At 48.8% G+C, this 27,776-nt stretch overlaps 2 protein-coding genes across 4 annotated transcripts; one reads left to right on the top strand and one right to left on the bottom strand.

Moving 5' to 3' along the window:
- The first annotated feature begins 2,051 nt into the window (after positions 1-2,051).
- Positions 2,052-14,396, top strand: LOC131101554 (glutamate receptor ionotropic, kainate 5-like). 3 transcript variants are annotated; one of them, XM_058046830.1, is made up of 21 exons: positions 2,052-2,509; positions 2,732-2,915; positions 4,869-5,017; positions 5,110-5,274; positions 5,345-5,442; positions 5,515-5,680; positions 5,745-5,923; positions 6,007-6,060; positions 6,227-6,391; positions 6,471-6,623; positions 6,707-6,811; positions 7,926-8,033; positions 8,103-8,306; positions 11,242-11,355; positions 11,442-11,551; positions 11,657-11,830; positions 11,912-12,077; positions 12,160-12,385; positions 12,458-12,586; positions 12,651-12,769; positions 12,839-14,396. In XM_058046830.1, the coding sequence occupies exons 3-21, from the start codon at positions 4,909-4,911 to the stop codon at positions 13,520-13,522; spliced, it is 3,228 nt and encodes a 1,075-aa protein (XP_057902813.1). In that variant the 5' UTR covers positions 2,052-2,509; positions 2,732-2,915; positions 4,869-4,908; the 3' UTR covers positions 13,523-14,396. The 3 variants fall into 3 exon arrangements, with proteins under 3 accessions (XP_057902813.1, XP_057902812.1, XP_057902811.1); XM_058046829.1 differs by having other exon boundaries at positions 12,651-14,396; XM_058046828.1 differs by having other exon boundaries at positions 11,657-12,077; positions 12,651-14,396.
- A 1,323-nt stretch (positions 14,397-15,719) lies between these two features.
- Positions 15,720-23,189, bottom strand: si:ch211-264f5.6 (carcinoembryonic antigen-related cell adhesion molecule 5). Its single transcript, XM_058046832.1, has 10 exons — positions 23,026-23,189; positions 22,584-22,913; positions 22,020-22,183; positions 21,821-21,947; positions 19,670-19,948; positions 17,649-17,927; positions 17,279-17,533; positions 17,098-17,215; positions 16,789-16,824; positions 15,720-16,726 (listed from the first exon to the last, which is right to left on the bottom strand). Exons 1-9 carry the CDS (start codon positions 23,057-23,059, stop codon positions 16,806-16,808), a joined length of 1,605 nt encoding a protein of 534 aa, XP_057902815.1. The 5' UTR covers positions 23,060-23,189; the 3' UTR covers positions 15,720-16,726; positions 16,789-16,805.
- Between the last annotated feature and the right edge of the window lie 4,587 nt (positions 23,190-27,776).

The following is a 27,776-nucleotide window of genomic DNA, read 5'->3' as shown; positions in this document are numbered from 1 at the left end:
TGTGTGCGACAGGATGACGTCTGTGTCAATAAAGCTGATTGAACTTTTAGTTGCGTGGTGCTTGGCTGTGGGCTGTTTCCGTGACAACGGAGCAAAGCAAATAGAGCAATGTTCATTATAGTCTTTGTCGCTTCCTGACTCAGCAAAGCTCCTCCAAGTTGGCCTTGGTAGGACTACGATCATCCGGTCCGGGGTCAAACTGTGGCCATCTCGCTAGCTCGATGACTTATTTGGAGGCAGTGTTGGAAGTCCACTATCTTAACTGTCTCTTGGCCGGAAAAAGAAATGAAGCCGTGTACGTGCTAATGCTACTTGGTGACTTTGAATATTCCTTACTTCCTGTCTCCGTCTCCTTCTTCCTCTACTGCATCGAGGATGCTCCTTCTTTTGGGACAAGCGGCAAAAAACCAAAACAAGCACAAATGACCAACTACATGACCGACTACATGACCACAAACTGTAGGAACTACAACACCAATCAACTACATGGCCAAATACAGCAATTAAATTACCAACCAATTACATGGCCAACTACATTGCCATCCAACTACATGGCCAAATACTTTGCTAACCAACTACATGGCCAATCAACTACATGGCCTTCTACATGGCCTTCTAAATGGCCACCTTCATGGCCAACTACATTTCCGGCCAATGACATTACCAAGCAATTACATGGCCAAATACATTGCCAACCAACTACATGGCCAACTACATTACCAGCCAACTGCATTGCCAACTAAATTACCACCCAATTACATGGCCAACTACATTGCCAATCAACTACATGGCCAACTACATTACCGGCCAATGACATTACCAACCAAGTACATGGCCAACTACATTACCAACCAACTACATGGCCAACTAAATTACCAACCAATTACATGGCCAACTACTTTGCTAACCAACTACATGGCCACCTTCATGGCCAACTACATTACCAGCCAACGACATTACCAACCAATTACATGGCCAAATACATTGCCAACCAACTACATGGCCAACTACATTACCAGCCAACTGCATTACCAACTAAATTACCACCCAATTACATGGCCAACTACATTGCCAATCAACTACATGGCCAACTACATCACCGGCCAACGACATTACCAACCAAGTACATGGCCAACTACATTACCAGCCAACTACATGGCCAACTAAATTACCAACCAATTACATGGCCAACTACTTAGCTAACCAACTACATGGCCAACTACATTACCAGCCAACTACATTGCCAGCCAACTACATGGCCAACTACATTACCAGCCAACTACATGGCCAACTAAATTACCAACCAATTACATGGCCAACTACATTACCAGACAACTACATGGCCAACTACATTACCAGCCAACTACATTGCCAGCCAACTACATGGCCAACTACATTACCAGACAACTACATGGCCAACTACATTGCCAACCAACTACATGAACAACACCAACCAATACCGTCTTTTGGATCAAGTGGCACCAAAAAGGCAAAGAAAAAGCAAAGCAATGAACAACAGGACAAGCTTTTGACTTCTGCTTTGACATTTGTGACTTTTGTTGTACTGATGTATATACAGTATAATGTCTAGGTACATGCAGTACATGTAAGTATACAGTAGCTGAACATGCATATAGGTAGTACATGTTATCAAATCCCTTTAGTCTTTTGGAGGATGTGGTCCAGATGAGGCAGGGATGGACATCCCCAGTGAGACCACATGCGTCACCTGCATAGACTCACCAGAAGAGGGTGCTCCTCACCAACCACACCGAGTCACGTTAATAGAAGAAACACGGCGTTCAATTGTACTCGTTGCAAAAAGCTCGTGCAATGGCAAAACTTTGAGAGTAAAATATTCAAGTTATTTTATTTCGATGAAATCATCATGAATAATGAAATAATCAGTCTACCGGTAATTAAGGCGTTTTTACTCACTTCTTTGTCTCTCTCCTACTGGGCTACTTTATTTTCCTACATTTTACAACGTCACATGCAAATTACATGCAAATTAGACTATTACGTCATCTCGCGACTTGGTCGAAGGAGAGACAGAAAGCGATGAAGTCCACCAAGCTCCTTCCGTGAGAAGCAGAATAACAATAAGCCAATCAGCACGCAGCTCACACCGGCACTCTATCGATGGAGACACACACACAAACAGTAGTATTGCAGTAGCGGCTGCCATGTTGCTTTGGTGCTGCAGTGACGTCAGCATAACACTGCTGGATGCTGTTAGCATTAGCATGCTGCTTAGGCTCGGTCCGCCACAGCCCGACCAAGAGGCGGAGCTACTGAGCTACAGGCGAGAGGGAGGGGTTGAGTAGGAGTGCAATGCTGAGGAAGCGGCAGACACGCCGAAGGACACATCATCATCATCATCCTCACTGCTGCTGGCAACACTGGGACCAGCGTGGACGCGGTTGTACGCTGAGGAGTGTGGGTGCCCTGTGGTTTGTCCCCTGTCCTGCGTGTTCCCTTCAACAAGCTGCCTGCAGTGAGGCTCCTAGTAAGTGCGCGTCTTTCCTGCTTCCTGAAAGCCTCAGGGCTTCCTTTCCTCCTCCCTCCTCCATCTCTCCGTGTGTATGCACAAGTACACATCAAAGTATGTGTCCACTTCTACAGAAGCGGTAGCATTAGCATGTTAGCATGTCGCTTCTATGTGGGAACCTATGGTTGGGAAAGAGCAGTAACTTCCTGTACGGATCCTGTTGTTTCCTTGTGGTTTCAGGTCGGGTCCAACCAGATTTCCCGGGATCGCCATGACGACCGCATCCACTCAAAGACGCCTCTGACAGCCTGGCAGATACCTCCTTTCTTTACGGGGCGGGGGCGTGTTCTTCCTGTCCTCTCTGGAGCCAGCGCGCTGGCAAGTAGACCAGAAGGTCTCCACCTCTCTGGGCCCGCTGCATCATGTGAGGCTTTACCAACATCCGACATCCAACATCCAACATCCAACATCCAACATCCATCCAATGTCCTCCTTTTGCCTCACTTCTGGTCAAAAGGCTACGCTAGCACTAATGCTAAGCTCACGGATAAGCTTGGCTGCGTAGCACAATAACACCCCCGTTACCGAATGCCTCTCCACGCAAACACTTCCTAGCATGCTTCCGAGCATGCTTCCTAGTATGCTTCCGACTACGTTTCCAAGCATGCTACCGAGCACACTTCCTAGCATGCTTCTGAGTATGCTTCCGACCACGTTTCCTAGCATGCTTCCGAGCACACTTCCCAGCATGCTTCCTAGCACACTTCCTAACACCCTTCTTAGCATGCTTTCAAGCATGATTCCGAGCACACTTCCTAGCATGCTCCCTAGGACACTTCCTAGCATCCTTCCGAGCACACTTCCAAGCATGTTTCCTAGCATGCTTCCCGCCACACTTGCTACCATGTTTCCTAGCATGCTCCCTGGCATGCTTCCTAGCACACTTCCGACCACGTTTCCTAGCATGCTTCCGAGCACACTTCCTAGCATGCTTCCGAGCATGCTTCCTAGCACACTTCCTACCATGCTTCCTAACACCCTTCTTAGCATGCTTTCTAGCATGATTCCTAGCACACCTTCAAGCATGCTTCCTCGTGCATTTGCTAGCATGCTTCTGAGAACACTTCCTAGCATGCTCCCTAGCACACTTCCAAGCATCCTTCCGAGCACACTTCCAAGCATGTTTCCTAGCATGCTTCATACCACACTTGTTACCATGTTTCCTAGCATGCTCCCTGGCATGCTTCCTAGCACACTTCCGACCACGTTTCCTAGCATGCTTCCGAGCACACTTCCTAGCATGCTTCCGAGCATGCTTCCTAGCACACTTCCTACCATGCTTCCTAACACCCTTCTTAGCATGCTTTCTAGCATGATTCCTAGCACACCTTCAAGCATGCTTCCTCGTGCATTTCCTAGCATGCTTCTGAGAACACTTCCTAGCATGCTCCCTAGCACACTTCCTAGCATCCTTCCGAGCACACTTCCAAGCATGTTTCCTAGCATGCTTCCCACCACACTTGTTACCATGTTTCCTAGCATGCTCCCTGGCATGCTTCCTAGCACACTTCCTACCGCATTTCCGAGCATGCTTTTTACACACCGTCTCGCACACTTTCTAGCATGCTTCCGACCATGTTTCCGAGCATGCTTCCGAGCACACTTCCTAGTACACTTCCTACCATGCTTCCTAACACCCTTCTTAGCATGCGTTCTAGCATGATTCCTAGCACACCTTCAAGCATGCTTCCTCGTGTATTTCCTAGCATCCTAGAAGTGTGCCGAGCACACTTCCAAGCATCCTTCCGAGCACACTTCCAAGCATGTTTCCTAGCATGATTCCTACCACACTTGCTACCATGTTTCCTAGCATGCTCCCTGGCATGCTTCCTAGCACACTTTCTACCATAATCCCTCACACACTTCCAAGTGTGTTTCCTAGGATGCTTCCCAGCACACTTCCTACCATAACACACTTCCTAGTGCATTTCCTAGCATGCTTTCTAACACGCTGCCGAGCACACTTCCTCGCATGCTTCCTAGCACGTTTACTAGCACAGCTTCATGTGTGCGTGTGCACGGGCTTGTGTGTAACACGTGAGGCCCACGTGTTGACATGAGTGTCAACCTGATGCTGCGGTCAAGCGTCGCCGTGGGGACACTCAACTAAACTCAATGAGACTCTCCATGCATTTGTGTTTGTGTGTGCATGTGTGTGCACGTGTGTGCACGTGCGTGCAGCCAATTTCAAATTCTCATGCAAAGAGAAGTCAAACATCCCATAATATTACTAAGCACGCCTTATTAACACTTCTTTCTGTGATTTATTACTAATGCTAATGCTAATGCTAATGCTAAAGTCGATGTGTTCCTGCAGGTGGCGTCCAGCAGCGTGTTCTCCATGAGAAGGTTGGAAGATGCCACCTCCGGGGGCATTGTTGCTGTCCATCGACGTGCTGGTCCTGCTGACATCCACGGTGCCGTTCTCCTTCTGCCGGGCCGACGCCGCCTCTGTCGTGCGCCTGGGTGAGCCCCGTCGCCGAGACGACGTCCCGTCTTCCCGTGTCTGGAAGACACGCGACTTGCTGTGACATGACGTGTTTCCCACCTCGCTGCAGCGGCCATCTTGGATGACCAGCCGGTGTGCGGCTGCGGTGAACGTCTGGCACTGGCGCTAGCGAGCAAGGACATCAATGGACGGAAGGAAGGCTCCACCCAGGCAAGGGTGGAGGTGGACCCGTACGAGCTGCTGAGCGACTCCCAGTATGACGCCACCGAAATCAGTAAGTCCTCACGCTCGGTCCCTCTTCCAGGGTTGACCTTGGGGATCTTACCGTTGTCTTTTTTTCTTAGTGTGTCAAATCCTGCTCAAAGGTGTGCTTGCTGTGATTGGCCCCGCCTCCAGCCCCGCCTCTGCCTCCGCCATCAGTCACGTCTGTGCAGAGAAGGAGGCGAGCGAGACAGAAGATCCGAGGAGGGCGCCTTTAGACCTGTCCTCACACATGTCCTCCTGGTCTCCTCAGGTCCCCCATGTGAAGATCTCTCCCGAGGAGACGTCCAAGCTGCCGTACCTCCGCTTTGCCTCCATAACGCTCCGGCCCAGCGACCAGGACCTGAGCCTCGCCATCGGGTCTGTCCTGCGCTCCTTCGGGGACCCTCCGGCCAGCCTCATCTGTGCCAAAGCGGAGTGTGAGTTTGATTGCGTGCTTTTTGCGGCTGACAGGAAGTGACCCGACCCGCCTTCCTCCCGCAGGCCTGCTGCGGCTGGAGGAACTGGTGCGCCGCTTCCTCATCTCCCGGGAGACCCTGTCGGTGCGCATGCTGGAGCGAGACCTGGACCCCACGCCCCTCCTGAAGGAGATTCGCAACGACAAAGTGGGCACGGTCATTGTCGACACCGACGACGCATTGGCGCATCGCATCCTCAGGAAGGTGACAACCTCCGTCGCCGCCACCGAGCAGGCGGCATGGAAGGACACGCGCGAGTGCTGACTTTTCCTTCTCCCTCGCCGCAGGCCGGTGAGCTGGGAATGACGTCTGCCTTCTACACGTACATTCTGACCACCATGGTAGGACCGCTTTCCCTTTTTCAGCACTTTTCCATGACATTCCGAGCCTTTCAAGCTCCTCCCCTTCGTCACCTGAAACGTGTGTGTGGACGTCAAAGCCATCACTTCTGCTGGGAATCCACAAGGTTCACTTAGCATCGCTTCCTGTCATCACTTCTTTTGGTAGGACTTCCCTCTGCTGGACCTGGACCCCCTACTGGTCCAGCAGGCCACCATCTTGGGATTCTCCATACTGGACAGCAACCATCGCTCCTACCGGCATGTGCTGAGGAGCCTCAGCGTGTTGTGGCGGGACGGCTGCCCCACCAGCCCCCACTACCCTGGCCTGCCGGTGTGTGTGCGTGTGTGTGTGTGTGTGTGTACGTGTGTGTCTGTGTCCACACTAACTAACACTGACCTCCACCTCCCAGTTGTCAGCGGCCATGATGTTTGACACGGTGCACGTGGTGGCGAGCGCGGTGCGTGAGTTGAACCGCAGTCAGGAGGTGGGGGCGAAGCCGCTGAGCTGCGCCTCGCCGCTCATTTGGCAGCATGGAACCAGCCTGATGAACTACCTGCGCATGGTACCGCCTCCTTCGCCCCCCCCCGACACACACACATTTTGCTAGACGCCTTGAGACCAAAGAGTCAACATTTGCGTTGCCAGGTGGAGTACAACGGGTTGACGGGTCACATCGAGTTCAACAGCAAAGGTCAGCGTAGCAACTACACCCTGAAGGTCCTGGAGAAACACGCCCGGGGTCACAGACAGGTCAGAATATGCTTTACGACATGTTGGTGTTCGCATGCCACTGAGCTCCGCGATAAGATTCCTGGCAGCCCATCGGTGTCGGACCCCATCCTCCGCCTCCCGCCTGAACCAGGAAAACAGAACAGTCCAGATCTTGTTTCTGGACTTTCCAGATGCCTTCAATATCATCATTTCAAACAATGCCCGACCCTAATACATGTTTACGTATGCGTGGAGGCGGGGCTACTAGTGAGTGCATACGCATGGATTGCTAGCAGTAAGTTAGCAAGCAAATGCTAACGTGAATGAAGGCAGAAAAGCCCTGCTTTCTAAGCCGGATGCACCAGTGTGCCCCAGGGTGAAGGGGCGGCAGTGGCGTCATCCCGGCAGTCAGTGCTTACGGAGCAAAGCAAATATAAACAAAACCTTGCAAAATGGTGCGTGCTCACAGACGGTGTCGCTCGCTACATTGCAAAAGAAGGGTCACCGCTCGATACGGTTGTAGCGCGCAGACCTCACAGCTAGGAGACCAGGGTTCAATCCCACCCTCGGCCATCTCTGTGTGGAGTTTGCATGTTCTCCCCGTGCATGCGTGGCTTTTCTCCAAAAACATGCTAGGTTAATTAGCCACTCCAAATTGTCCATAGGTATGAATGTGAGTGTGAATGGTTGTTTGTCTATATGTGCCCTGGGATTGGCTGGCCACCAGTCCAGGGTGTACCCCGCCTCACGCCCGAAGACAGCTGGGATAGGCTCCAGAACCCCCCGCGACCCTGGTGAGGAAAAGCGGTAGAAAATGAATGAATGAATGATGGTCCAGCCAAATTTGTTATCGTGACTGCTGGCCATCATAGGCGATGCCGCCATGCTCGGGCAGGACGGCAGGAGATGCTGAGAAGATGGGGATGAAACTAAAAGTTATTTTATGAAGCCTCCACTAATCATCTCGTACAGACACGGATCTGACTGAACACAGATTTACAGCACTACTGCTGCTGGAATCTTCTGGTATCTTCTGGTATCTTCTAGTATCTTCTGTACTGTACACTGCTGCTGCTATTGGAACCTTCTTCTCCTGGAGGGATGACCTCCATCTAATCTAATGCAAATCCACAGACTATATTTTGTCACACAGATTGGTACGTGGTACTCAAACAACACTTTGTCCATGAAGTCCAGCCCCGTGGACCTGAAGGCATCGCAGACACTGGCCAACAAGACGCTGGTGGTCACCACCATTCTGGTAGAACAAGCCCTTCACGTGCACGTCCAGCCTTCAGCACTTCATCACTCCTCGGCTTTCCTCCCACAGGAAAACCCGTACGTGATGAGAAAGTCCAACTTCCAGGACTATCTTGGCAACGAGCAGTACGAAGGTTTCTGCGTGGACCTGCTGCGCGAGCTGGCAGACATCTTCAAGTTCTCCTTCACCATCAAGTTGGTGGACGACGGCCTGTACGGAGCACCGGACCCCAACGGCAGCTGGACCGGCATGGTGGGAGAACTCATCAACAGGGTGAGCCGCTGGCATGCTAACATGAGGAGCAACATCAGGTGGTCTCATGTTGCTCCTTCTCATGTTTCTCCTCATGTGTCTCCTCTTCAAGTTGCTCATTGTCATGCCTTTCCTCACATGTCTCCTTCTCATCTTGCTCCTCCTCATATTTCTCATTCTCATGTATCTTGTCATGTTTCTCATCTTCATCTGTCTCCTTCTCATGTGTCTCCTCCACATGTTTCTCCTCCTCATATTTCCCGTTCTCATGTATCTCCTCATGTGTCTCCTCCTCATAGTTCTGATTTGCGTGTATCTTCTCATGTTACTCATTTTCATCTGTCTCCTTCTCGTGTTTCCCCTCCTCATGTTTCTCCTGCTCATATTTCTCATTCTCATGTATCTTCTCATGTTTCTCATCTTCATCTGTCTCCTTCTCGTGTGTCTCCTCTTCATGTTTCTCCTTCTCATGTGTCCCCACTTCATGTTGCTCATTTTCATGCATCTCCTCATCTGTCTCCTTCTCATGTTTCTCCTTCTCATGTATCTCATTCTCATGTGTCTCCTCTTCAAGTTGCTCATTGTCATGCGTTTCCTCACATGTCTCCTTCTCATGTTTCTCCTCCTCATATTTCTCATTCTCATGTATCTCCTCCTCATGGGTCTCCTCCTCATATTTCTGATTTGCGTGTATCCTCTCATGTTACTCATTTTCATCTGTCTCCTTCTTGTGTTTCCCCTCCTCATGTTTCTCCTGCTCATATTTCTCATTCTCATGTATCTTCTCATGTTTCTCATCTTCATCTGTCTCCTTCTCATGTGTCTCCTCCTCATGTTTCTCCTTCTCATGTGTCCCCACTTCATGTTGCTCATTTTCATGCATCTCCTCATCTGTCTCCTTCTCATGTTTCTCCTTCTCATGTATCTCATTCTCATGTGTCTCCTCTTCAAGTTGCTCATTGTCATGTGTTTCCTCACATGTCTCCTTCTCATGTTTCTCCTCCTCATATTTCTCATTCTCATGTATCTCCTCCTCATGTGTCTCCTCCTCATATTTCTGATTTTCGTGTATCCTCTCATGTTACTCATTTTCATCTGTCTCCTTCTTGTGTTTCCCCTCCTCATGTTTCTCCCGCTCATGTTTCTCATTCTCATGTATCTCCTCATATGTCTCCTCTTAAAGTACTCATTGTCATCTCCTTCTCATGTTTCTCCTCATATTTCTCATTCTCATGTAGCCCCTCCTCATGTTTCTCCCACTCATATTTCTCATTTTCATGTATCTTGTCATGTCTTCATCAGTCTCCTTCTCATGTATATCCTTCTCATGTGTCACCTCCTCATGTTTCTCCTTCTCATCTGTCCCCTCTTCATGTTGCTCATTCTCATGCATCTCCTCATCTATCTCCTTATCATGTTTCTCCTTCTCATGTATCTCCTCATGTGTCTCCTCTTCAAGTTGCTCATTGTCATGCGTTTCCTCACATGTCTCCTTCTCATGTGTCTCCTCCTCGTGTTTCTCTTTCTCATGTTTCTCCTTCTAATATATCTCCTTGTCCTCTTCATGTTGCGTATTCTCTTGTCTTCTCATCCGTCTCCTTCTCATGTTTATCCTCCCCATATATCTCATTCTCATGTGTCTCCTCACGTGTCTTCTTCCGATGTGTCTCCAGCTCATGTTTCTCCTCCTCATGTGTCTCCATCTCATGTTTCTCATTCTCATTTGTCTCCGTTTCATGTTTCTCATTCTCATTTGTCTCCATCTCATTTTTGTCATTTGTCTCATCATATTCCTTCTTATGTGTCTCCATCCCATTGTTTCTCATTGTCATGTGTCTTTTTCTCACGTTTCTCCTTGTCACGTGTCTCCATCTCATGTGTCTTCTGTTCATGTTTCTCCTCCTCTTGTACCTCCATGTCATATGTCATGTGTCATGTATGATGTGTCATGTATCATGTGTCATGTATCATGTATCATGTAGCATGTGTCATGTGTCATGTGTCATGTGTCATGTATCATGTGTCATGTATCATGTGTCATGTATCATGTATCATGTGTCATGTATCATGTAGCATGTGTCATGTATCATGTATCATGTGTCATGTATAATGTAGCATGTGTCATGTATCATGTGTCATGTGTCATGTATCATGTGTCATGTATCATGTGTCATGTGTGATGTATGATGTATCATGTGTCATGTATGATGTATGATGTATGATGTGTCATGTGTCATGTGTCATGTATGATGTATGATGTGTCATGTATGATGTGTCATGTGTCATGTATGATGTATGATGTGTCATGTATCATGTGTCATGTGTCATGTATCATGTGTCATGTGTGATGTATGATGTATCATGTGTCATGTGTCATGTGTCATGTATGATGTGTCATGTGTCATGTGTCATGTATGATGTATGATGTGTCATGTATCATGTGTCATGTATCATGTATCATTTGTCATGTATCATGTATGATGTATCATGTGTCATGTATCATGTGTCATGTGTGATGTATGATGTATCATGTGTCATGTATCATGTGTCATGTATGATGTATGATGTATGATGTATGATGTGTCATGTATCATGTGTCATGTATGATGTAGGATGTATCATGTGTCATGTATCATGTATCATGTGTCATGTATCATGTATGATGTATCATGTGTCATGTGTCATGTATCATGTATCATGTGTCATGTATCATGTGTCATGTATCATGTGTCATGTATCATGTGTCATGTATGATGTATCATGTGTCATGTATGATGTATCATGTGTCATGTATCATGTGTCATGTGTCAGGTGTCATGTGTGATGTATGATGTGTCATGTGTCATGTATGATGTATCATGTGTCATGTGTCATGTATCATGTGTCATGTGTCATGTGTCATGTGTCATGTGTGATGTATGATGTATCATGTGTCATGTGTCATGGGTCTCTGCAGAAAGCGGACCTGGCGGTGGCGGGCTTCACCATCACATCAGAGAGAGAGAAGGTCATCGACTTTTCCAAACCCTTCATGACCCTGGGGATCAGCATCCTGTACCGGGTCCACCTGGTACAAGCTCTTCTACTTTTTCCCCCAAATGGACTTCCTGTGTCCTACTAGGCGGTGCAGTCACGAGGCGTGTTCTTGGCTTCCAGGGTCGAAAGCCAGGATATTTCTCCTTCCTGGATCCCTTCTCTCCGGCGGTGTGGCTTTTCATATTGTTTGCCTACCTCGCCGTCAGCTGCATCCTCTTCCTGGCCGCCAGGTAGCGTGTGACTGTTTCTCTGCGGGTTCAGGTCAGCAACAGGGGGCGGGGCTCGGAGTCCAATGGAAGCTGGGTGAGCAATAAGAAAGGTGTCTTTGCGTCCAGGCTGAGCCCTGGCGAGTGGTACGACCAGCATGCATGCCCGTGGGCACGGCAAGACGTCCTGGAGAACCAGTACACACTGGGGAACAGCCTGTGGTTCCCCGTGGGGGGATTCATGCAGCAGGGCTCCGAGGTCACGCCCAGGGCCTTATCCACACGCTGCGTCAGCGGCGTCTGGTGGGTGGTCATCGCATGCGTGGGCGGGGCAAGGGGCGAACGCTCCAGAGCTTTGAAGCGTGCCGTGCTTCCTCCTGCCAGGTGGGCTTTCACCCTCATCATCATCTCATCCTACACTGCCAACCTGGCTGCGTTCCTGACTGTGCAGAGGATGGAGGCACCCATCGGGTCTGCGGACGACCTGGCCGACCAGACCAGCATCCAGTACGGGACCATCCACGGGGGGTCCACCATGACCTTCTTCATGGTGGGACCGGCCTGTTTGAAGCTTGCCAAGCCCCATCACCGTCATGGTGATGTCATCTTGTGGCTTTTCCCTCTCCGCGCAGAACTCCCGCTACCAGACGTACCAGCGCATGTGGACCTTCATGCACTCCAAGCAACCCAGCGTGTTCGTCAAGACCACGGAGGACGGGATTGCCCGCGTCCTCAACTCCAGGTACGCCTTCCTCATGGAGAGCACCATGAACGAGTACTACCGCCGCCTCGACTGCAACCTCACGCAGATCGGCGACCTGCTGGACACCAAAGGCTACGGCATCGGACTTCCCCTTGGTGAGCGCCGTGTCGTCCTGATGCTTCGTCTAACGTAGGAAGCGCTCACGCACGATATCCGTGCCCTGCCAGGCTCTCCGTATCGACAGCAGATCACGCTGGGAGTCTTGCAGTTGCAAGAAAGCAACCGCCTGGAGGTCCTGAAGAGACGCTGGTGGGGGGGGGGACGCTGTCCCAAGGAGGAGGACCGCCGGGCCACAGGTGACTCCTGCCTACGCCTCCCACAACGTGTCCATCCTGAGACTCATGTTCTTGTGTATGATAGGACTGGGCATGGAGAACATCGGCGGGATCTTCGTGGTTCTCTTGTATGGTCTCATCACGGCCGTGGTGGTGGCCATCATGGAGTTTGTGTGGTTGACGCGCTGCTCGTTACAGACGGAGGTGACTTCTTCTTCATCCTTGTCTTCCTCAGCCTCCTGCGCTCAGACATGTGTTCCACGTCCCCTGCAGGTGTCCTTGTGTCACGAGATGCTGTTGGAGTTTCGAAATGTCGTCTTGTGTAAGAGGAGCTCCCGTCCCCGGCGGCGCCGACCTCTGAGTTACTCTGGGGGGCGGATCCTGCGGCGCCCGGCTCGCATGCCGCTGGGCTCGGCCCGAAGCACACATCTGGTTGGTGACGTGCGTCTGAGCAACGGACGACCTCGCAGCAGCAGTGGCGGTCTGCTCACGCTTGTTCGTGGGACACAGGAAAGTTCAGACTGGGATTTGGGCGCGGGCCGTCGGAGGCTCCTGGCGGACACACTTGGTGCCGCCCACATGCCGCCTCTCATGTCGGCCACGACGGCCCTTCCTGTCAGGCCGCGCAGCTTCCTGTGTAGCTGCAGTCATGTGCGCGTTTGCCGCCAGTGCCGGCGCATCCAAAGCCTCATCCTGCCGCCCCCGTGTCCGCCCGCCTCCTCACAGTGCCCCTCCTGCCCCGGGACTCTGCCCTTAATGGCGACGTCGGGGCTTCTTCGCCACCTTCGCTATTACCGCAGCACCGTGTCCTCACCCCGCCTCCCACCACCACCCCTACCCCCAGACAGAACAGACCGTCCCCCACAGTCCAAAGCCAGGCCGGTGCCACCACCCCGCCCGCCGCCCCCCCTCAAGGTACCACACCTGCCGCTAAACATAGTGAGGGTGCAGAACTGAGCCACTCTGGATCCGGAGGGGGCGGGTGTCAACGGTCACATGCACATTTTGAAATGGATCATTCCAAAGCAGCAACCACACACACACACACACACACACACAAACACAGACACACACAAACACACAATGTTGTGGCTATGACATGTTTGCCAAATGCTCATTAAGTTCAATTACCTTCATTTTCTATAAAATGTTTTTTTTCTTTGATTCCACCCTCGGCCATCTCTGTGTGGAGTTTGCATGTTCTCCCCGTGCATGCGTGGGTTTTCTCCGGGTACTCCGGTTTCCTCCCACATTCCAAAAACATGCTAGGTTAATTGGCCACTCCAAATTGTCCATAGGTATGAATGTGAGTGTGAATGGTTGTTTGTCTATATGTGCCCTGGGATTGGCTGGCCACCAGTCCAGGGTGTACCCCGCCTCTCGCCCGAAGACAGCTGGGATAGGCTCCAGCACCCCCGCGACCCTCGTGAGGATAAGCGGCATAGAGATGGATGGATGTTTTTTTTCTTTGTAAGGAAAGTCTGTGTGTTTCTTTCAACTGTGTGCGTGTACACGTGATTCTACTGACATCTAGTGGTCAAATAATAACATCACGGATGAAGAGTGCTTTTGAGTTTTGTAATATGAAACGTTTTTTCTTTCATATTTCAACTTAAATGTATTTGATATTAGATTTGATGTATTATATATTTGTTTTGTTTCAATAATTGTATTTTTCCCCTCATACAATTATGACACAATTCTCATTAAATCAAAGCTTTTTCTTTCATATTCAATTTGACTTTCAATTGACTTTATTTTATTTAGCTAATTATGTTTTTCCCCTTATAATTTTTAAAATAATATCGTAACTTTTTGGCTAATTAATTTCCTAACAATTACAGCTTTATTTTTTTGTAATATGACAACTTCAGAAACTAATGTATTTGGATGGATGGTGGTTGGTTGGTTGGATATGGATGGATGGATGGATGGATCAATGGATGGATGAATGATGGCTGATGAATGGTTGGACGGATGGGTGGATGGATCAATGGATGGATGGATGGATGGTTGGATGGATGGTTGGACGGATGGATGATGAATGGATGGATGGATGATGGATGGATGGATGGTGGTTGGATGGATGGATAGTGGGATGGATGAGGGATGATAGACGGATGGATGCATGGTTGGATGGATGAATGATGGATGGATGAATGAATGATGGATGATTGGATGGATGATGGATGGATGGTTGGACAGATGGATGGATGATGGTTGGATGGATGGATGATGGATGAAGTATGGATGGATGATGGATGGTTGGATTGATGATGGCTGAATGGATGGATGATGGATGGATGGTTGGACGGATAGATGAATGAATCATGGATGATTGGATGGTTGGATGGTTGGATGGATGGATGATGAATGGATGAATGATGGAGGGAGGGATGATGGATGGATGGTTGGATTGATGGTTGGATGGATGAATGATGGATGAATGAATGATGGGTGGATGGACGATGGATGAAGTATGGATGAATGATGGATGGATGATGGATGGTTGGATTGATGATGGCTGAATGGATGGATGGATGGATGATGGATGGATGGATGGTTGGACGGATAGATGAATGAATCATGGATGGTTGGTTGGATGGATGGATGATGAATGAATGATGGATGGATGAATGAATGATGGATGGACGATGGATGAAGTATGGATGAATGATAGATATAATATTTCAACTTAATGGTTGTGTTTTTCCCACTTTTGCTGGGTATAATTTTCATTTTTTAAATTGTATTTTCAGAATGTGCCATTGGCCAGTAAACGCAAGTGGCCCCCGGATCCCACTTTGGACACCCCTGGATTAGAAGGTAGGCTAAGGACACACTTCCTTTTCGAAGGTTCCGTCTTCCGCAACTGTCCAAGGGGAAACGTTGCAGCTCAACAAGTGGCTCTGGCCCCGCCCCCAGCCTGTGACATCACGTGGGCATTGGGTGACAGACAGGCAACATGAGCCTGCCTGCCTGCCGCTGCCTCCTGATTGGTTGCTGCGAACAATAGCGGACAAACAGGTTCCAACGACTGCGGTGCGTTCAGGGAGCGATGGTGTGTGTTTTCAAGTCATGGCTTGTTCACGAAAGGGGGGTGGGGGGGGTGAGGTGAGGACGTGGTAGGTCAAAGAAAACAAGAAACCATTCCTTTCGACTTTTATTAATCCCAATGTTGCAACAGGAAGTCATCACAAAGTAGCAAGGTGTGCACGAGGAACATCCCGATGGAGTCATTTCCCGGTTTTGATGAGCGCGCGTTTCCAAATCACGTGACCTCTTTATTACGCAAAGACAGTAAACACGATCTTCAGCTCCAGTTTGTAAACAATAAATACTTTCCCACTGGAGATCAGTGCACGTACAGGTCTGATATAACACACGCACACGCGCACGCACGCACAATTTGAAGCCTGCTGACGAAGCAAATCACATCTTCATAAAAGTAAAACGTCAAATATGTTGCCAGGTTTTCTCCCTCCGAAAGTCAAAGCATGTCGCCGCCCACAGCGAGTCCGGTCTTGTCCTGAAACATCCCCACTGAGCACGAACCCCACCCCTCACCCCCCGCCCCCCACTCCCCTTTCAAAACAAACACCGGCTGCGGGTCACCTTAGCAACGTCTCATCTCGCTCACTGCTGCCCCCGCAGGCGCCAAGTGGGAGGACAGGAAAGAGGTGAGCTCGTTGTGGCGACGACCTTGATAGAACTTTTATTGTTATCATTCACTAACGATAACCTCTTTAACGACAAGAGCATACAAATATTTCAAATTCATTCTGCTTAGACTCCGCCCACCACGGTATCACTGAGTGTGTGTGTGTGTGTGTGTGTGTGTGATTGTGTGTCCTTGGGTTTCCATCATGGCGACAGTGGATTGGACTTCCTTCCCGGCGTCTTGACATGTTTGCAGTTTCCCTCAGGGGGAGTGGTGGGCGGGGCCTACGAGCGGTCAGGTGATGAAGGCACAGACAAAGATCAAGATGATTGACAGCCAAGAAGAGTTCAGCCGTGAAGCTGAGTTCGAGATCCGCGGTTCAGTCGAGTCTGATGTTTTCCTAGGAAACCAGCTGGATCCCGGGTGGGGGGATGGGAATGGCGTTGGCGGGGTGGCGTGGGGGGGGGGGGGGGGATTTGGGTTGTTTGGCCCGGTACCTCCTGAGGACGCAACACCATGTCATTCGTCAGCAGTCATTCCCAAACCGTGTCATGTGACTTACCCGCACCATCGAGCTCACTAGTATGGCGACTCCACCCTGAGGACACACACACACACAGTCAGTGGGAGGGGCATGCAGGGAGGACTTGTGTGTGTGTGTGTGTGTGTGTGCACGAGGGCAACATGTTGCAAGACGCCAAGAATGAGGAGAATTCGGTCGGAGATAATTCCCGGCGTGCGTGTCATCCAATAAAAAACAAGCTGCTTCTTGTGAAGCTTCCAGACGCCAAGACGCCCAGGCGGGCGTGCTAACGGCAGGAAGCGGGCCACAGGTTGGCGCTCAGCAAACACACAAGCGCGGAGTACTCACGGAACTTTCTGTCTGCAGTACATGATGACGGCGATGGCCACGCCCAAAGCGGCCAGGATGCCGATGACGATTCCGGCGATGGCGCCGTCCGACAGGCCTTCGTCCAGCGCGCCCTCCTCTGCGGGGACATCACAGGAAGTGAGAGGTATAAGTCGGAAGCCCCTCCCACGGTGTGTCTCACCTTTGACGGACAGGTTGTGCGTGTACGTGGCGGTCTTTCCTGTGACGGCGTTGTACGCCTGGCACATGTACGCTCCCGTGTTCTTGTACACGGCCTCGCCGATGACGTACGTGGCCGCTTTGACGTCGGTCAGCGTGCCGTTGAACTTCCACGTGAAGCTGGGGGCGGGGACGGAGGAAGCCGAGCACACAAGCTTCACGGCATCTCGCACCTCCACCGCATTCTCACCGCTCACCATCACCGCCTCGGGCCCGACTGCAAACAGGAAGTGACGTCAGTGATGCCACCCCGCTCCTCAACACGCCAGCATGGCTCAACGACCTCAGCTAATGCTAAGGAAGTTAGCAGTCCCGCAGGCCAGAACACTCACAGTTGACCACCATCTTGTACGAAGCCGTCTGGACGCTGACTGCGTTGGCGAGCCGACACTCGTACTCGCCGTTGTCCTCCTTCTGCAGCGGCGAGATGCTCACCCAGCTGCCGTCGGCCGCCAGCGTCACACGCCCGCCAGCCACCAGCGGCTTCCCGTCCTTCTGCCACGTCCCACTCGTCACTGCGCCCTTCGTCACCTGGCAACTCAGGTTGGCTGTGCCGTTTCCCGCCATGAGCACGGCACTCGGACCGCTCATCTTCACGCCCGACAGGGGCTCTGTGAGGAGAACAAGGAAGTCATTAAAAAGAACTTGGACGCTCTTTGAGGTGTTGCAAAGGAAGCAGGGGTCATAAAGAGGAAGTAGGGGTATCTTATAGAGGAAGTAAGGGTCATAAAGAGGAAGTAGGGGTATCTTATAGAGGAAGTAAGGGTCATAAAGAGGAAGTAGAGGTATCTTAAAAGGGAAGTAAGGATCATAAAGAGGAAGTGGTGGTCATAAAGAGGAAGTAAGGATCATAAAGAGGAAGTAGAGGTATCTTAAAAGGGAAGTAAGGATCATAAAGAGGAAGTGGTGGTCATAAAGTGGAAGTAAGGATCATAAAGAGGAAGTAGGGGTCATAAAGAGGAAGTAGAGGTATCTTAAAAGGGAAGTAAGGATCATAAAGAGGAAGTGGTGGTCATAAAGGGGAAGTAAGGATCATAAAAAGGAAGTAGGGGTATCTTAAGGAGGAAGTAAGGGCCATAAAGAGGAAGTAGGGGTATCTGAAGGAGGAGGTAAGGGTCATAAAGAGGACGTAGGGGTATCTTAAAGAGGAAGTAAGGATCACAAAGGGGAAGTAGGGGTATCTTATAGAGGAAGTAAGGATCATAAAGAGGAAGTAAGGATCATAAAGAGGAAGTAGGAGTCATAAAGAGGAAGTAAGGATCATAAAGAGGAAGTAGGGGTATGTTAAGGAGGAAGTAAGGATCATAAAGAGGAAGTAGGGGTCATAAAGAGGAAGTAAGGATCATAAAAAAGAAGTAGGGGTATCTTAAGGAGGAAATAAGGGCCATAAAGAGGAAGTAGGGGTATCTTAAGGAGGAAGTAAGGGTCATAAAGAGGAAGTACGGGTATTTTAAAGAGGAAGTAGGGGTATCTTAAGGAGGAAGGAGGAATCATAAAGGGGAAGTAGGGGTATCTTATAGAGGAAGTAAGGGTCATAAAGAGGAAGTAGGGGTATCTTATAGAGGAAGTAAGGGTCATAAAGAGGAAGTAGTGGTATCTTAAGGAGGAAGTAAGGGTCATAAATGGGAAGTAGGGGTATCTCAAAGGGGAAGTAAGGGTCATAAAGAGGAAGTAGGGGTCATAAAGAGGAAGTAAGGATCATAAAGAGGAAGTAGGGGTATGTTAAGGAGGAAGTAAGGATCATAAAGATGAAGTAGGGGTATTTTAAAGAGGAAGTAGGGTATCTTAAGGAGGACGTAAGGGTCATAAAGAGGAAGTAGGGGTATCTTAAGGAGGAAGTAATGGTCATAAAGAGGAAGTAAGGGTATTTTAAAGAGGAAGTAAGGGTCATAAAGAGGAAGTAGGGGTATCTTAAGGAGGAAGTAAGGGTCATAAAGAGGAAGTAGGGGCCATAAAGAGGAAGTAGGGGCCATAAAGACAAAGTAGATGAGTCACAAAGGAAGCAGGTGTGTCTTAAAGAGGAAGTAGGGGTCCCATAAAGGAAGCAGGGGTGTCTTAAAGAGGAAGTAGGGGTCCCATAAAGGAAGCAGGGGTGTCTTAAAGAGGAAGTATGGGTGCTGTGATGAAACATGAAGAAGCAGAAAGCAAAGGAGTGAATGTAAGCCCATCCCCCAGTGACACCCCCCCCCCCAACCACCACCCCCCCATACCTGTCCAGCAGGTTTGTCAAAGAAATGTAAGGAAACGTACAAGAAGCGCCACACCTGCAAAGTGCGTGTGTGTCCACTGACTCATGTCCTACAGCGGTCACATGACCACGCTTGCGTCAAACAAAACAGGCGGCCTAACTCACCCATCACGGCGAAGGAAACGGCGCGGGAGGTGACCTGGCGCCGCGTCTTGGCGTTGGTGGCTCTGCACGTGTACGTGGACATGCGCTGCCACTGCGGGTGCTTCTGCACGATCTTTAGCGGCATGACGGGCTCCCCGAACTCCATCGCGGTCTGGTTCTGGTACCACGTGAAGGTGGCGGGAGGGCTGGACCGCGTCGCACACGTCAGGTTAAAGTCGGAGCCGGCTCGTACGAACTGTGGCACGTCTTTCGGCAAGAGGGTGATCTCGTCTGGGCCGTCTGAAGATGACGATGTCATGTCACGTGATGGCCAGGTCAGCGGTCATGTGACATCGGGACGGCATTGTGAGGAAGTCAGACGGTTTAATGAATAACGGCAGCGTACACACGCCGTGTGTGCTCAGCACTGTGGCTCCGTGGAGGCGTGGCCAAAGTGCTGCCATATCAACACTCGAGCGAACCCCAAACGTGCACCGCCACCACTCACGTGCACGCTCTTATACTCCATGGTACCTTGGCATCATGCTACTGCAGTCAGCTGCTAGCATTGTTAGCCTAGCAACATGCTGACCTAGCATCTTAGCTTAGCAGCCTGCTAATGCAACCCAATGAAAAAGGACAAGTAAGCTTGTCCTAAAGTGGAAGTGGGGGTCTCCTAAAGGAAGTTGGGATTTTAAAGAGGAAGTAGGGGACATGAAGAGGAAATAGGGGTGCCGAATGGGAAGTAGGGGACATAAAGAGGAAATAGAAAACAGGGCTGTCGTAAAGGAAGTAGGAGTCAAAAAGAGGAAATAGGGGTGTCATTGAGGAAGTAGGGCTCATAAAGAGGAAGTAGGGGTCATAAAGGGGATGTAGAGGTGTCATAAAGGAAGTAGATATCTTTAAGAGGAAGTAGGGGTCATAAAGGGGATGTAGAGGTGTCATAAAGGAAGTAGATATCTTTAAGAGGAAGTAGGGGTTATAAAGGGGAAGTAGAGGTGTCGTAAAGGAAGTAGATATCTTTAAGAGGAAGTGGGGTCATAAAGGGGAAGTAGAGGTGTCGTAAAGGAAGTAGATATCTTTAAGAGGAAGTAGGGGTCATAAAGGGGATGTAGAGGTGTCGTAAAGGAAGTAGATATCTTTAAGAGGAAGTAGGGGTCATAAAGGGGAAGTAGAGGTGTCGTAAAGGAAGTAGATATCTTTAAGAGGAAGTGGGGTCATAAAGGGGATGTAGAGGTGTCATAAAGGAAGTAGATATCTTTAAGAGGAAGTAGGGGTTATAAAGGGGAAGTAGAGGTGTCGTAAAGGAAGTAGATATCTTTAAGAGGAAGTAGGGGTTATAAAGGGGAAGTAGAGGTGTCGTAAAGGAAGTAGATATCTTTAAGAGGAAGTAGGGGTCATAAAGGGGAAGTAGAGGTGTCGTAAAGGAAGCAGAGATTGTAGAGAGGAAGTAGGGGTCATAAAGAGGAAATAGGAAACGGGTGCTGTAAAGAAAGTAGGAGTCAAAAAGAGGAAATAGGAGCGTCATTAAGGAAGTAGGGGTCATAAAGAGGAAGTAGAAGTGTCATAAAGGAAGCAGACATTGTAGAGAGGAAGTAGGGGTCATAAAGAGGAAGTAGAATTGTCATAAAGGAAGCAGACATTGTAGAGAGGAAGTAAAGGTCATAAAGAGGAAGTAGATGTGCCATAAAGGAAGCAGACATTGTAGAAAGGAAGTAGGGGTCATAAAGAGGAAATGGGGTGCTGTAAAGAAAATGGGGTATCAAAAAGAGGAAGTAGCAGGACCGTAAAGGAAGTAAGAATCTTAAAGGGGAAGTAGGGCTGCCATAAAGAGAAAGTAGGAAGTAGGTGTGTCAAAAGGAGGAAGTGGGGCGGGGGATCGTAAAGAGGAAGTCGAGGTCACAAAGAGGAAGCAGGTGTAGGAACATGCTAACGCTGCTAGCTGCTCGCATTGTTAGCTTAGCATCATGCTAATGCAGGTAGCTCCTATCACACTAGCTTAGCTACATGCTACTGCTACATGCTAGCTGTCCGCATGTTACCTTAGCAACATAATAACGGATAGCTTAGCAACACGCTAATGCTGCTAGCCGCTTGCATTGTTGCCTTAGAATCATGCATTAGCATTGTTAGCTTATGAGCCTGCTAAAGCAGCGAGGGTGCCGCACTCACAGTGGACAATGAGGTCAAAGGGGGCGCTCTTCTCCGTCTCCAGCTTGTTAGCAGCCACGCAGTAGATGGGGCCCACCAGGTCGGTGCGGAGAACGTCATTGATGGTCAGCTGGCTGGACGCGTCACTCTGTGGCGGCAAAGACAAAGCGTCTCAGCAGAGGCGGACAATGACACCAAGGTCGTCCAAGGATACACTGACGTCTTTGATCAGCAGGCGCTTGCCGTCGGCCGCGATGCGCGCGGTCTTGTTGAGCCAGGAGAACTTGAGGAAGGAGCCTTTGGCGGCGCAGGTCAGGACCAACGTGCTGTTGTGCTCCACCGCCTCCTGGAGGTTGGAGCTGATGACCACGCTGGACACACGCTCTGCATCCATCATGTGACCGTCATCACCATCATCATCATCATCGTCATCATCATGGACATTTACATTTACAAACAAACAAGGAGGTGGAGCCTGCGCTTCCCCGTCCATGAAATGACGCAAGCGTCGCCTGCAGGAATTCTGGGAAAACCGTTGAGGACTGCTTTTCATTTGTGTGTAAAAGTGCAGTCGGAGCGCAGCCACGCCCTGCGCGTGCACGTTGGTTTGTGGAATGTTGTCCTCCTGAGCGCCAACGCAAACAAGAGCTTGCCGTCCCATGACTTTTGTCTAACGGCCCCCACGCCAAGGAAAGTAGTCCCGGAGCGACGCGCGTATCGATCGACCGATCGGGAAAGTGAACTTACAAGAAGGGCGGGTGCGCGGGCGCGGGCGTGCACTCACCGAGGACGCGCAGCTCGATGTCGTCTGTCTGCGTCTGGAGATCCTCGGTCAGGATGGTGACGCTGTAGTCCCCGCTGTCGGCCGTCGTGATCGCGCTCAGGTGCAGGGAGCCGTTTTGCTTGTCCACCTCCGCGCGGCCTTGGTAGTGTTGGTTCACGTTGAGAGCGGAACGGCTCAAGGTGGCGACGTTAAACTGCTCGCGCCCGTTGTTGAAGTTCCAGATGATTAAGGAGTACGCGGGCCGGTCCAGCAGGGTTCCTAGCGTCACGTTCCTACCCACGATGGCGTCCACTGGGCCTGGCGGCAAAATGTCCTGCGCCGCGCAACATCCTGGGGAGGGAAGACGAGAGTTCACACCGGTCTCACCTGCGCGCTGCCGGAATCGAGGTGTGGGCCGGGACCGGCACCCGGACCCAGATGTTGTTCTAAAGTGAGTTCTTACCCAAGAAGCAGAGCAGAAAGGCAACCAGCGACATCGTCCTCCGAGCTCAGCCCAAAATGCAGCACTACCTGCTCCCTTGGCGGGACACACCCAGACTAGGTGATCGTGGTGTGTCGTTCGCGAACGATACGGCTGGTAAAGTCGACTCCTGCGCGATAGCCTGCCATTTCGTCACGATGGACTGAAGCAGGCGTTGGGAGTGTTCTTTTGTCTTCGTGTCGCAATAGTAGCAGAAATGAACCGCGACTGTTTGTTTTATGACCACACACTCGGGGTCACGTGACCGACACTCACGTCAACTGTTCCATCTCTGCCGAATTAGCTCGTGTCGAATGCTTGAATGCTCATGCAAACACTTATTTGTATTATACACGATTTACTTTTCATTCATGGAGAGCAGCTGTTTTGTTTTGAATTATTATCCAAAAACCACGATTTTCATCGCAATCTATTCCATGATGCATAAAAATAATAATATAATTGTACTTTATTATTATCAATTTTAAGCAGCAAAGAAGCCGAAAGAGTCGATTCTTTGTAGGATCCGAGCCAAAATAAGCGAGTCTCTTCAAAGAACCGAAATTCTCATCACTACTACGTGAGCACAAATGCGCACGCGCACTCTAAGTCACTCACTCGCTCCCAGCGGTTCATTCACAAGTTCTCTCGTTGAGGGTAATGCAGTAAGTACACTGAATCAAAAGTACACGAGGTATCGAAGTACCAAGGATCATTCCGTGGTACTGCTGCCGTCCAGCAGGCACGTGGAGGAATGCCAGTATATAATCATAAAAAGCCTCATGTTGTCAAGTGGAGGTGAGCGACGCTGAGCACCAGGCGGCGCCATTTAGCACGTTTACCCTTACATTATTTTGTTTTATTATATATTTTTATTTTATTTAAATATATATAAATATTAATATATATATATGTTTGATATATATATATATATATATATATATAATTATTATTATTATTATTATATTTGTGCAGGGCACACAGCTAGGATACTGGTGTTCGATTCCACCCTCCGCCATCTCTGTGTGGAGTTTGCATGTTCTTCCCGTGCATGCGTGGGTTTTCTCCGGGTACTCCGGTTTCCTCCCCCATTCCAAAAACATGCTAGGTTAATTAGCCACTCCAAATTGTCCATAGGTATGAATGTGAGTGTGAATGGTTGTTTGTCTATATGTGCCCTGTGATTGGCTGGCCACCAGTCCAGCGTGGACCTCTTGCCTGAAGACAGCTGGGATAGGCTATTGTGAGGATAAGAGGTAAAACAATTAATGAATGAGTATTTTTTTTATCACGTGTAAGTGTTATTTTGTGGAAAATGGAGGTGTGCTTTTGATGGACCACAACGGTGTTGCGGTACTTTTCCGTTTTCGGAGCCAGCCGTCCACTCAATGACAAAACATGCCTGCCGGCTGTCAGCACCTCCGGGCAGCCTCACACTGGCATCGGACCGCCCCCGGAGATGGAGACTCTGAGGAGGTTTGTCAGGGAGTGGCCGACGGCGGCCGTGGACGACATCCTGGGGCTGTTTGGGGGCACCGGCAGAAGATGGAGCTTCAGCGGAGACAGTTGGACGGCCTGAATGGTGAGGCGGTCCAGTGGGAGCACCCTGCTGAAGGTCAGCCACTTGTCATTAGCAGTGTAGAGGTGTGTCCTTAAATTGCATTTGACTTACATCCACATGATCACCATGAAAACTCTCACCAAGAAAAGAAATGAACAGCAGCTAGTGTATAGCCACCAAGTAAGGTTAGCTCAGGGGTGGGCAAACTTTTTGACTGGCGGGCCGCATTCATTTAACAAAATTGACGAGGGGCCAGACTCGATATTTTACACGTAACAGTCCAGCTGGAATTATTGTACCTGTAAAAGTGTCATGCAATCTGCTTTATGGGCACTTTGAGATCATGTATTTGATGTAAAGTGTGTTATAAATTTATAATAATAAATATATTATTATTTATATTGATATTATTTGTTGTTATTATTATTATTATTATGTGCCTGTGTCCCTTTTTTCAGGAGCACTTTGTAAACAACAGACCGCATCAAATAACGAAATTATTAAATCTGTAAAAGTGTTATGCAATCTGCTATATGTGCACTTTAAGATCATTTATTTGATGTAAAGTACGTTATAAATTTATAATAATTAGAATAAATGTATTATTATTTGATATTATTTGTTATTATTATTTTACATTATTTTTTTATTATTATGATGATGTAAAGTGCTTTATAAATGTATAATAAGAAGAATACATTTAGTATTATTTTATATTATTTGTTATTATTATTTTATATTATTATTATTTCTTATTATTATTATTAGATCCCGACGAGAACGAGATTGGACCCTACAAACAACAATTGAAGAATGCACTGCACTCAGGTTCTCTCGCAGACATTAATGGATGGGTAAATCGCCATTACATAGGCATGAGTGGAGGGACACTTGCAGAATATATAAATCATGCCCTCCATGCTGAAAAGGTTATTAAAAGTAAAAAAGGGAAAAAGGAGTTAGTCTTCTACCACGGGGAAGAAGGAGTTGCTGTTTTTTATCAGCAGTCCAGAGGTGGAGGTAGAGGATTCGGACTACCACCAAATGACAACCTTGTTGGTCTTGCGGGAAGGAGGGTCACATTGCCAAAGATTGCAGAACCAACCCCTTCCCACATAACCAACGAAGAGCATGACTAGGACGAGAACAGCAATCAGAGAAACCTGAAGAAATACTAGGAGAGGAAGAAATCCTAAATTTAGAAGATCTATTCTATGAAGAAAAAATGAGGCCAGAAATGACACTGTTTGTTCAAGGAACTCCAGTCAAATTCCTCTGTGATACTGGTGCGTGCAGGACTACCATTAAAGAAACATTGCCACATGCGCTGCCTAGCTCCAGCTATGCCATAGTACGTGCAGCGCAAGGTGTCACGAAAAGAGTTCAAGAAACTGAGCCTTTGTGGCTCAGAGACCCGGACGGCAAGTCATGCCAATTGTCCGTCTTAATGTTACCAGAATGCCCAGTAAACCTACTAGGGAGAGATGGTTTAGTCGCCTTAGGCTTAGCCATAGTACCAACCCCTGAGGGACTAAAAATAACCAGGCAAAAGCCAGAAGAAGTATATGTAGTACAGGGGGTAGGAAAACCTAACTACTACTATACATTAGATATTCCCAACAAGCCTTCCACATCCATGGGAGCTCACCTCATGACTAAAGGAAAGGAAGCAGTAGAGCAGGTGCAAGACCAAATGTCACCAGATGACTTGCATGTCACTACGTGGTTCACTGCTAATCCTGATTCCAAGTATAAAGAGAACCTCGACAAAGTCACTCCGGCCAAAATAACAGTGACCTATGTGTGTACTCCGATGGGGTAGCCAATGATGGGGTAGCCAATGATGGGGTAGCCAATGATGGGGTAGCCAATGATGGGGTAGCCAATGATGGGGTAGCCAATGATGGGGTAGCCAATGATGGGGTAGCCAATGCTGCAGCAGCTGTTACCTTACCAAAACAAGTTGAGCCACTATTCAAACAATACCACGAGCCTCACATTTCGCTATTTAAAAGCAGAAATATTGGATGGAAAGATCTTGGGAAGCTGGTGGACAGAGGTGAAAGAGCATGTGATTGGGTAGCGACGGGCACCAACACTTGGTATAGTGAATCCACTGAATTATCAAAAGAGGCACTGTTTTGGTCTGTAACAGTCCAATCAGGAGTACACTCAGCAAAGATTCAAAGATGACAGATATTCTTCTCTGAAGAACAGGAAGAGCTACTGAAGCAAATTCCTTCAGAGCTATGGTCTCAAGGACCAACAGATGTAGGGTTAGTGAAAGGAGCAGCACCTGTCATAATTAGACCCAAAGCAGAACATCGTCCCAGGATAAAACAATACCCCCTAAAACCAGATGCAATGGCAGGAACAGAGCCAGTGATTGAAGATCTAAAAAAGGCAGGTGTATTAATAGAATGTGCTGACTCCCCAGTAAACACACCAATATTTCCTGTGAAAAAGGCACCTCCATGAACAGGGTGGAGGATGGTTCAGGACTTGATAGCAGTAAACAACGCAGATCTCCATGTGTTGCAGATCCACACACGCTGCTAAATTCGCTAAATCCAAAAGCTAAATTCTTCACAGTGATAGACATAAGTAATGCATTCTTCTCAGTACCAGTACACAAGGACAGCCGATATTGGTTTGCATTTACTTTCAAAGGAAAAAGATACACCCATACCAGATTACCTCAAGGGTATTGTGAAAGTCCCACAATTTACTCTCAAGTGATTAATTCAAGTCTGTCAACCTTCGAGCCTCCAAGAAAAAGCCAGCTACTTACGTATGTGGATGATATATTAGTAGCATCTGAGACACGGGAAGACTGTGAAGCAGACACTATAGCCTTGCTAAAACATCTAGCTGCAGAAGGCCATAAAGTGAGCAAAAATAAACTACAATTCTGTCAAGAAAAGGTCAAATATCTAGGACAGGGGTGCTCATTAAGTCGATCGCGATCTACCGGTCGATCGCGGAGGTGGTACTGGTCGATCGCTGGTCGATCGCGGCGTGACATTAAAAAAATATCATCCCAGCATCAATGCCGTCACTTGATTGATATACAGGGCAGCCATTCAGATGACAACTGAATGTTGCCCTTCGGGCGACCAATCAAATCAAACAACGTCTCTAAGTGCAGCAGAACTTACGATGTCAGCCTATC

The sequence above is a fragment of the Doryrhamphus excisus genome, chromosome 14, assembly GCF_030265055.1.
Source record: "Doryrhamphus excisus isolate RoL2022-K1 chromosome 14, RoL_Dexc_1.0, whole genome shotgun sequence".
Classification (NCBI taxonomy): Eukaryota; Metazoa; Chordata; class Actinopteri; order Syngnathiformes; family Syngnathidae; genus Doryrhamphus; species Doryrhamphus excisus.
The sequence above is the reverse complement of the archived record's forward strand: the minus strand, read 5'-3'. Positions and strand labels throughout refer to the sequence as shown.